General features: G+C 38.2%; 3 protein-coding genes across 5 annotated transcripts; 1 reads left to right on the forward strand and 2 right to left on the reverse strand.

The window, feature by feature from the left end:
• Positions 1 to 343: 343 nt before the first annotated feature.
• nfu1 (NFU1 iron-sulfur cluster scaffold homolog (S. cerevisiae)) lies at positions 344 to 4,222 on the reverse strand. The gene is made up of 8 exons (XM_069683199.1): positions 4,157 to 4,222; positions 2,369 to 2,469; positions 2,134 to 2,269; positions 1,647 to 1,713; positions 1,436 to 1,553; positions 1,270 to 1,333; positions 1,009 to 1,183; positions 344 to 731 (listed from the first exon to the last, which is right to left on the reverse strand). Exons 1-8 carry the CDS (start codon positions 4,213 to 4,215, stop codon positions 693 to 695), a joined length of 759 nt encoding a protein of 252 aa, XP_069539300.1. The 5' UTR covers positions 4,216 to 4,222; the 3' UTR covers positions 344 to 692.
• Positions 4,223 to 4,308: 86 nt separating this feature from the next.
• Positions 4,309 to 7,146, forward strand: cunh9orf78 (chromosome unknown C9orf78 homolog). Its single transcript, XM_069683636.1, has 9 exons — positions 4,309 to 4,460; positions 4,648 to 4,707; positions 4,820 to 4,871; positions 4,981 to 5,051; positions 5,161 to 5,238; positions 5,627 to 5,824; positions 5,958 to 6,094; positions 6,182 to 6,286; positions 6,520 to 7,146. Exons 1-9 carry the CDS (start codon positions 4,381 to 4,383, stop codon positions 6,615 to 6,617), a joined length of 879 nt encoding a protein of 292 aa, XP_069539737.1. The 5' UTR covers positions 4,309 to 4,380; the 3' UTR covers positions 6,618 to 7,146.
• Positions 7,025 to 10,399, reverse strand: med22 (mediator complex subunit 22). 3 transcript variants are annotated; one of them, XM_069683638.1, is made up of 5 exons: positions 10,321 to 10,399; positions 9,925 to 10,081; positions 9,707 to 9,787; positions 9,139 to 9,347; positions 7,025 to 7,610 (listed from the first exon to the last, which is right to left on the reverse strand). In XM_069683638.1, the coding sequence occupies exons 2-5, from the start codon at positions 10,045 to 10,047 to the stop codon at positions 7,424 to 7,426; spliced, it is 600 nt and encodes a 199-aa protein (XP_069539739.1). In that variant the 5' UTR covers positions 10,048 to 10,081; positions 10,321 to 10,399; the 3' UTR covers positions 7,025 to 7,423. The 3 variants fall into 3 exon arrangements, with proteins under 3 accessions (XP_069539739.1, XP_069539738.1, XP_069539740.1); XM_069683637.1 differs by having other exon boundaries at positions 7,025 to 7,616; XM_069683639.1 differs by lacking the exon at positions 7,025 to 7,610 and having other exon boundaries at positions 7,648 to 9,347.
• Between the last annotated feature and the right edge of the window lie 159 nt (positions 10,400 to 10,558).

Genomic DNA, 10,558 nt, shown 5'->3' on the forward strand with positions numbered 1-10,558 from the left:
ATTTGATCAAGTATAAAGTTATCAAAAGAACAATGCCAGTATCAGACTTTAATAAGTTGAATGTGTGATATAACATAAATGGCTCCTGTGTCAATAAACAACCAAACCTTTCGGAAATATTAGAGGACATGATCCTATTCACAGCCCTACTTCCCCAAGTATTACATTTATAATGATAGGCAACTAATTCAACTGTTTAACAATTTAAATATAAAAATTAACTATAAAAAAAATGTATATTTGTGATATTTGTTACATTGATGACTTGTTGTAATCTTGTTCATTTGTGCTGGAGAAGGCTTTAATGTTTATTATATTTAAATTAAGAGACACAACCCTCATAAAATATTTCAAGAAACTTTATTTATATACATACAGTATATATATCAGCCCTAAATGCTGGTTTGACAAGCGGCTTACTCAGATTAGTTGTAACAATGAAAAAAAGAATAAATACAATTTATTTCAACAGTCTTTAGTTTCTATCACAGGGCCTGTCTATCCCCATTTTTAAAATACTGTAATTGTTCAGAAAGTAGGTTCGATGTCAAGGATAACATCTGGATTATTGATGGTGATGTGTTATTTAATGCTGCTAAGCTATACAGCAACTCACTGTAATGAAACCATAACAAAGAAGGAGAAAGCTGGGGAGTGAGGAATGTGTAAACGTTCTTCGGGGTCAGTGCAGTTCAAGCTTGAGCAGCCGCCTCCTCCTCCTCATCCTTCACCTGTGGGAAAACAGAAGTTGAGCTAACACTTTCAAGCAGCAGACTTCGTGTTTAGGAAGCATTTGGTTGACCTATAATGTAAGGCATGCTGAAACACACAACAGCTATTAGTATTTTTCATCAAGGTATATACAGTAGTGATTAATTATACAAAACATATTGTCCCTTACTAGAAACAAAAACAAGAAAAAATTGATGAGGAAGTCAGGAATAAGAAGCAGTACTTTACTTAATTTAGCAGTGTGTTTACAACATAACCTCTGACATGAGAACAAACCTGCTCCACTGATTCAACCTCGGGAACGTAAAACTGCAGCATGTTTTGGATTCCACTCTTCAAGGTTATAATGGAACTGGGACAACTGGTGCAAGAGCCCTGTAGCTTCAGTTTAACAATGCCATCCTCAAACCCTCGATACAGAACATCCCCTCCATCCTCCTGCACTGTTGGTCTGGAAAAGAACATCAAGTGTGACACAAGGAAAAAAAGCCATGGTAACAGATGCTAATAATAGAGTGCATCTTCATAAGCAGCTACCTTATTCTAGTATCAAGCAGTTCTTTGATCATAGCGACAACTTCATCATCATCATCCGATGGTGCTGAAAAGACAAGAAGAGATTGCTTGACATTCATAAACATATTGCACTAAAAGTGCTGTTTAGTAAGGTGTTTGACTCCAAACAGCAGGTAGAAATCTTTACCTGTATCTTCGTTAGGTCTGCTGTCCTCGTTTACAACAGGAAGTCCAGAGGTGAAAAAGTCCATAATGGCAGCAAACACATCAGGCTTGATTACCTTCCACTCCATATTATCATCAGACTGTATACAAAGAGAAAATAAACAAGTTGATCGGAGTAATGGCATTACATCATGCTACACATACTCTGTTAGATAACATAGACCTGGTTTTACCTTTGATATGGTGATAAAGTCGGGGCCCAGGAAGACACTTGTGACTCCATCAATTCTAAACAGCTGTCTAAAGACAGACAGACAAAACATTACTGAGCTTTTGCTAATTTGACTCACATGTTTCACATTATTGAAAATTAAAGCCTCAAGAAACCAAACAAATTATATGTTTTATGGTTAAAATAATATGTTCAATTAAAAATTGTACATGTGCTTACACAGTATCCATGCACTAAGGTGTGTTACATGCGTACAGCTCTGGAAAAAACTAAGAGTCTGTTCTAATTTAGAAATGCGCAACCACTAATAACAACAGCTGCATTCCATTTAGGTGTGGAACAATGGAACATTGCCAACATCAATATCATCATGTAAACCCTCGCTTTTCATGCTACACCAGATTAAAATATCAACTGTGAAAGCAATAATCAATCTGTATTACTGTGCTTGTATTTAGTTATACAGTTAGTTATTATCAGTCATTTACCTGGCTAAGGGTGAGCAGTGTGCATCACGAGGGCCAGCAAAATTCATAGTTCCTGCTTCAAGAACTGTGCGACCGGGCAGAAACTTTAAGCTGTTTGGATTTGGTGTGTCCTGCGTCTGCACAAACATTGTCCTTCCTGGAAAGAGACAAAACACAATGAGCAAGAATGTGACACCAGTCAAAGGAGTGTTTGCTTAAAGTGAGAGAGCCACAAAGATGCTGCCCGAATACAAACCAGGAACAACCCAATGGGGGTTTTGGGGCCATCTGTTCGAGACTCCTGGGTTATGTGTAGGCCAGTGATATGCGGCACACTGATATCCACTGCCAGCAAGACTGAGACAACACATAAGAGAGAAAAAGGTTACAAAAGTTGCAATGCCATTGTGTAAAAAACTCTTAGTGTTTACTAAAACTGTTTCAGTGCAGGTCTTTTACTTGTCCTGCTTCAAGAACTTTAGTCGAGTAAACACATTTTCATTTATTGGTTGATTATTTTATTGTATTATGAATTTGAATCTGCAAAATAACTACTAAAACTGTCTTATAAATCTTGTCCCTGAAATGCAGTGATGACCAAGTATTAGGTAGCAGAAAATGGAAACAAAAAAGTAGAGTAAATGTCCCTCAAAATTGTAAACATTGTCAGTTACTTTCCAACACTTCATTACAGCAGAAATCACAAAGAAATCATGCTGCCAAGATTGCTAATATTCAGTGTCCATGTGAGCTTGTTCCTTTTCATCCCTCCAACCTCAGGACGTGACTGTCCCATGTTTTTTTTAGCTGCATATGTTGGCAATGAGTGTATGGAAAAAATGTGGAATGTATGCGTTTATTTATTATTTATTTTCATATATAATATATTTTGAGTCCGGTACTTTAAGTTCACCTGAATTTTGTTGTATGTTCTGTACAATGGCAATAAAGAATCTTAATCTTACCGAATTTGAACCCAGTTGCGTTAGACTTACTACCTAAGCTCTTATTTTGTCATTGTACATTGAGCAATAGGCTTGCCAACTAGCCTTGCCATAACTCAACCTGCACATGTTACGTTTAATTCAGAATTTGTCTTGTCTTAACCAAGGAGAAAGCACCAATAACGTCAGCATGATAGCAGACTTGATAATCTAAATTAGCTTTTACTCTATTCTCTGAACTTCAGTGGGATGAATGGAGAAAAAAAAGCCATGGTAGCAATGAAAAACACTTATTTCCTTGTTTTTCACAACTATAAATCCCAATAGATCAATTAAGCTTTTTTAACTTTTGTAATTTTCCTGTCAAAAACTACTTCTTGAGGACAAAAGCAAACTCCGAACATATCCATGATGACTTGCTACGGTTATAAAAATGTCATGAATGGGGGAATCATACGGAATTTTATCCGTATGACTAAATAGAAACATTGTAGTTTAAATCCTACAAAGTTATATCAAAATAATGAAGACAGGGTTACTTTTATAAATCAGAAGAGTAAGAATCGTGTCTCGCAGGATCTATTTTTTCCATACAGACAGCAACTCTGAGTGACTGAAAATGACTGAAATGTGACTGAAAATAAAAATTAGGGGTTGTGGCAGTGCCTACTCTTCAATCAGTGTCAATTCAACTTAACAGCATTAAAAACATCCTAAATATTGCAATTACCTGACAGAGGGGATGGGCTCAAGGCTAAGGAGACCAACAACTATTTTGACTTTAAGAAAACTTATCTATTCTTTCAATTTTGTACGTAACTGTTTCTATTATGTCAAGAGTCGTTTTGCATTACGGTAAAAGCAAGCCTTCAAAACTGACTGTTCCTAAAAGTCAAAACAATAGAAGAAACGTTTATTACATCACCCTATTCTGTAACATAGAGGCAATCTGCGTCACTGAATCTGCAATATAGCAAGCTAGCTGCTAATAGTCAACGTGAGCCGGTCTCTAATCATTATGTGCTAAATGCAGCACACGGGCATTACATGTCAAAATGAGAGGACATCGCACAACACAACTAGCAATTAATTAAACTTACGGACGCGAAAGTCTTGCTGAAATACCCAACAACCTGCCGACCTGTCTGTAAGTCGCCATGTTTGTTGTGATTATCTAAAGCCGATAACCGGAAGTGGCTCGTCCTTTAGCAGAAGTGACGCAATATTATTGTACGTTTGTTAAAAAGGCCCCCGTGTCCAACAATCTGCTAACGCTAAGCGCATTTTTGCGAAAGCTAAGGAATAACATTAAGCCGCTTTAGAAATGCCGTCTGGCAAAAACTTTAGGAGGAGACAGGACTCATCAGATGAGGAGGAGGAGGATGAGACAACCAAAGAAGTCAGGTACGGTACTGTGTTTAATCTCTACAACATGAACAACAAATACAGTCTAGATTAATGTTCTGTGAGCTCACGTTGCCGTCTGTTCTACCAAAGTTAAAAACGATAGGTACATGTTTATGAACGTACTTTGTGTCTCTGGTTTAAGTTGAATTAAATGTTATATATTAATCTGTATTTTTTGGTGCAGATCAAAAGTAGAAGAGGCTAAAGAGCTTCAAAGTCTGCGGAAACGGCAGACCGGAGTCAGGTAACGTGAATGCAACACTTCATTTTTCAAACACTGAACAGGTTTCAAATGGTAAATTCTCTTCACTATAATGAAACATTGAATATACATTCATATTTCACTTTTTGTTTAGTGTGACTGCCCTGTTGGTGGGGGAAAAGTTGCCACCAGAGTCTGAAATTGACGTAAGTAACCCATTTTGTAATGTGATTTATTTAGATTTTCTGAATAAGCCTGTGTTTAACTATCTATTGGTTAAGTGTCTCGTTATTAATAAAAAATCATGTCTCACAGAATGACCCTTTTAAACTAAAGACTGGAGGGGTTGTGGACATGAAGAAAGTCAAAGACAGGAATAGGGACATGTAAGTCAATCATATTGTACATGTACTAGTATGTTCATACAAAATGGAAAATATATGTCATCACACATGGCCATGATTTCACCCAAAATGACTTTTGTTCCACATGCAGGACAGAAGAAGAGACGGATCTCAACCTGGGCACCTCCTTCTCTGCTGAAACTAACAGAAGAGACGAGGATGCAGACATGTATGTTTGCTTTTGTCACTTGACTTTAAAGCATATATAGACACATCCTCTCTCTCTCTCTTTTGTGTACATAATGACAAGCCAGCACACACTGATCAGATTTTAGTTAGCGAAAAGGACTCCTCCCAATTCTAAGCGTCAACTACAGCACCTTTTTACATTTTTGATGAAGAGCCTATCTAGCAATATATATCAACTGCTTTGTCTAAATGTGGACAGCCAAAATGATTGGTTTAGATTGGTCTTTTAAGATTGAAAGACTAGTAAATTTCCATCTAAGATTGTAATCACAGACATTAAGGACACATGTTGATTATAAAGTGCTTATTAGAAATTTTTTGAAAACTTTTTATAACCCCTTTTTATCTCCATACATTTATCCTCACAGGATGAAATATATCGAGACAGAGCTGAAAAAGAAGAAGGGTTTGGTGGAAGCTGAGGAACAAAAAATTAAGGTGAAAAATGCAGAGGACCACCTGTACGAGCTGCCCGAGAACATCCGGGTCAATTCTGCCAAGAAGACTGAGGAGATGTTATCCAATCAGATGCTGAGTGGAATCCCTGAGGTCGATCTTGGCATTGAGTGAGTACAGAAGATTTTATAAATTATGTTGTTGATTTGTTTTTTAGAATTTTCAACTTGTTTGAAAATTTGCTAGATATATTCAGCGTTGAGACATCGCAGTGACAGCCTGTTTGTGTTTTTTCCTTTCAAGCGCAAAGATAAAGAACATTATTTTCACTGAGGAGGCAAAGGCTAAGCTTCTGGCAGAACAAAGGAACAAGAAAAAAGACCACGGGACATCTTTTGTGCCAACAAACATCGCTGTCAACTACGTCCAACACAACCGCTGTGAGTTCTTTCGCTCTATAAACATGAAGACACCAGAAGCCAACACAAGTTTTAATATTGGTTAAATCTGTAAATGTCTTCTCTCAGTCTATCATGAGGACTCGAACGCACCACAGAGGCACCACAGACACAGAGAGGAGCCCAAAGCAAGACCGCTGCGTGTGGGAGACACTGAGAAACCAGGTCCAGAGGGTAAGAGGCTGTAAACACTCCAGGTTCCAGTATAGTACAGCAGTTAAGCACCACTAGACCGCAGATTAGTTAGAATCAGTTGAAGTAAACCAAGGAGCAAATAAAAGTGCACTTAATTCTATTAAGTGTCTGGCATTAGTGACTTTTTCTGGAACAATGTGTATACAAATAGTTACTCACTGCTCTTCTGAAACCTTTTTATATGATTTATACCTTCTTCTGTTACTCCACAGCAACATCACCACCAAACTACCGCAAACGTCCGAACAATGAAAAGGCCACCGATGACTACCATTATGAGAAGTTCAAGAAGATGAATCGCCGATATTGAGGAGCTGGATGTTTTTGTTTTTTCTTATTCAAGAAAAAAAATACTCAACTTGATGTCAATTTCTATAAACATTAAAGTCTCCAGATGAGCAATGAAGATTATTTGGTTTTCTCAAAAAACTACTAGGACTCCCAAAACAGTGGAGTCCTTTGTAATTACTGTAACTATCTCTTTTTGGTTTTCTGTTTACATTTACTTTGGCATGTTTTCTGTAAAAGAAGAATGTGGCTCAGAATTCTACGAGGACCAGGAGTCAGTCGAATGTGACCAGATTCTGTTATCCAGCTTTGATTTGTTAGAAATTAGCTTTTTATTAAAAAAAAATTTGCTGTTAAATCTTTTAGTTGTAGAATTGTGTTTTTAGGGCTTTGACAGATTTAATTAAAAACCATAAAACCATATGCTTTAAGTGTCCTTTAATAATGTGAACAGTGACTCAAGTGAAAAAAACCCAGCAGAAATAAAATGTAACAAACAAGCGTACAAAATAACACAAGAGCATTCAATCATATTCAATACTTGGGGCAAATTCAGAATATAAAATTGTATACTGGTATTAAAAAGCTGTAAAGGTACAATTCATAAAGTTGTCTACAATTTATACGTCCCTTCAGTATTGTATGTACAGTATATGGAAAAAGAAAAGTCGCTTAAACAGATGAATGTTCGGGCCATGAGTCTAATGAATTCAACAAAGTTTAAGTTCATAACACAAAACACAAAGCTGCAGACTTAATCAGAGACAAACCAAACACACTAAAGTACAAACTGAGCATAAGTGTTCCTGTCAGCGTCCACGTTTCTCTTCATGATTTCTCTACAGAGGACGTCCCGTGTCCGTTGACGTGGTGTTGAGGATTTGTCTCTTGTGAAGGAGGTCCCTCCACCTCCTCTCGCTCTCCCTGGTTTGAGCTGCAGCTGCTGCCGGGAGAGGCCCAACTGTCTCGTCTGCGGTAGGCCTCACGCAGCGGCAGATCAGTGCTGTCCCACTGACTGTAGCTTTGCGGAATGGAAACCGGTAGGAGACAAAGAATCAGCGCAGCACAGAAAGAGAGGAGCAGACGAGAGCGGCAGGTCAGAATAAGCACAGTCACACACATAGAGGAGTACGTAAATGCGCACATACGACAGAAGCACGAGGTTATGCAGAAGCATCGGAAACTGAATCAATGCATAAACCATCTGTTCATTAACTACATACTGCAGTCAGGAGGTGTCTCTTATTGGTGATTGATTTTAAGCTCAGCAGAAAGGTGTGATTAGTTGCTGATGGAGGAGAAAGCAGAGCGAGCGCAGCGAGGAAGGAAGGCCCACACCCAGCATGCTCCGAACAGGACTGAGACACACGTCTTTATACTTTCTCACAGAAAACATGACAAACTACTGCAGTGTTTTGTCTCTACTTTATTTCTTAAATCTCTCTGGGTCTAATGGAACAGCTGGCACAGACTGGAACACAAGTACAACCACACCATGTGTGAGTGACATCACTTGCATAGGTACAGCTGGAGTCACTTGAGGTCTTAAGGACGGATCAGTTAAAATAAACACCTAATTGTTTGTACAGGAAAAAATCTACTGGAAAAACTCGCCAGACTTGACCTTACATAAATAACAGCAAACAGTCTTTACACAGTCTATACCACACATAGATCCACAGGCCATCATTAAAATCTTCCAGCATACACCAAATGAACTTACAATAAATTATCTTAAATGAATGATACATCTATAAAAATCTGATTTCTTATTTAATTTTAGTTCTTTACATGTATAATCCTTCTAAAGGGAGTTCACCAAAAATGTGGTGTTTCTATACCTGAAGTCTTTAAACAATCACCTAACTATTCATTAAAAAGCAAGACCATTAAATTAATAGACTTTATATGGTCTTTACTTCAATTTAAAATATTTTTGTTGTAAAATCAAACAAAGATCAAAGGCCTCATCACTTACAATAACACGTAACTTTGCATCTTTCCCATATACCTGACCATATTTGTTAAAACCTCTAAAGCCTATTAGACTCTGCAGATCAGGAAGCCCACAGTCTGAACACCATTTAGACATAAACACAACAGTACATCAACACCATGTTGAAATTAATCCTGCTAATGCTTTCTGTATTTCACACTGCATCAGTTACCTGCATTCAATCCATTAAATAACACGGTGAACTATCATAGTTCATTCACACTGCTGATATTCATCTTTAATGCTGAAATCCTCCCTACTTTGACCCATGCCATATAGCAGGTAAAAAGGCAAGGCACTTCCTTATCAATGACAATTCAAAGTCACTTAGTGAGATGAGCTTAGAGGTGCTTTGTGTTGATGAATGTTGCCGTTTGGATATGAAGATGAGATAAATTCAAACTAAAGGTGTCATGTTTAGATGTTGGAAGAAGTAAACCCCCCGTTGGGCTCAGCAGTGAATGGTAAAGGTGGGACAGTAGATGGTGCTGGGCATGGGGCAACAGAAGGGGTGGTGGGATGGGGGCATGTATGAGCCTACTTGTACCTGGAGGAGTAATATTCTTCCTCTAGCTCATACAGGTCGATGGCGATCTCGTCCCGGAGCGAGGTGAGCTTCTTGTCGCACTCCTCCTGCAGCGAGCGGAGCTGCTGGTTCTGGAGGCTGATGGCGTCGTTCACCGAGGGAAAGTCGTTCAGAATCAGGAACTGCTTCAGATCGGACACAAGTTTCATCAGGGACTCACCAGCTCGTACCTGGCACAGCAGAAGAGAGGAGATAGGTTTAAGATTTAGCTATGATGCATTTTCTGTTCCTGTTAAAAGAGTGAAGACAGACAAAGTTTTAGCTACTTAAAGAAATCCGATGTAAATCCAATTACAAATTAATGCCGTGCAGCCATACTTTCTTCAAGAAGATGAATTTATTTTAAATTCTAGAGTAAATAACTATCTTTATAAAGATTAAAAAAAAATCTGGCATCATTCCATTTAAATGTTCCTGTCTAGAGTTTGCTGGCTTTTCCTGCACCGTTTTCTTATCCCTGCATAATAATACAAAGGGGGCCTTACTATAACAGAAAAAATATATATTTTCATTTATTTTATTTGCTTACAATGTTGGCTGCTCTGACGTGCATCTCATAATGGTCCTGCTCTGCTTGGGTTGCTCTGGACACCTGTGTCTCATCCTCTATCTGGAATAAGAATACAGTGTGTGAATAAAACATGAACTCATATGTTTGTAGGGCAAAGACACAAAATGTCATGGTCAGGAAAATTATAGATATGCTGATAACATTAACGAATATTATAACAACAGAGAAACGAGTACCTTTGCAGTTTTGATGATTTCTGTGAAGTTGTCCAGGATGGACCTGATGTCATCCTTCAGTCTCTTGTTGTAGTTCTGGAGCAGAGTCTCTTTGCTCTGAGGGAGCACTCTCTGAGTTGCCATCGTGCTCAGGAGAAGGTAGCACAATGTACGTTACCTGTTCACATGGAGTTAAAACACAGAAACCCTTTCAGAGGACGACGTTTGTCATTCAAACAGTGAAAGCAAACCTCAGTCATTCACAAGCTGGTAACTGGCTAACGTAAGTTAGCAGGAGAAGGCGCGTGCTTTCTAACAGGAGCGGATTAGGGGAAAACACGTACTTTACGTAGTTTTAATATCTGTATTGTTGCATAAATACATGTTATCACATGTTCGGTAATTTTTATCACTTACTTATTACCGCATACTTTGCAGAAAAAATCTCGTCAGGTATAAAACAAAAACGTTAGCTCCTCTTCTTCGCGAAAGTAATGGCGGCGAACATCCGGTGTGTCTCCGTGTTAGCGCCCTCTACCGGAGCAGCAATGATTTAACGCCTCAAAAACATTTAACAGTCGCTTTTAAAAATGACCGAGTCCGTATAAACTCAGTTTCTTTACATTTAGTAACATATAATAGTTTAATTAAAGCG

The sequence above is a fragment of the Semicossyphus pulcher genome, unplaced genomic scaffold (assembly GCF_022749685.1).
Source record: "Semicossyphus pulcher isolate SPU_LCO1_2020_fin unplaced genomic scaffold, fSemPul1.0.p SCAF_6, whole genome shotgun sequence".
Taxonomy (NCBI): domain Eukaryota; kingdom Metazoa; phylum Chordata; class Actinopteri; order Labriformes; family Labridae; genus Semicossyphus; species Semicossyphus pulcher.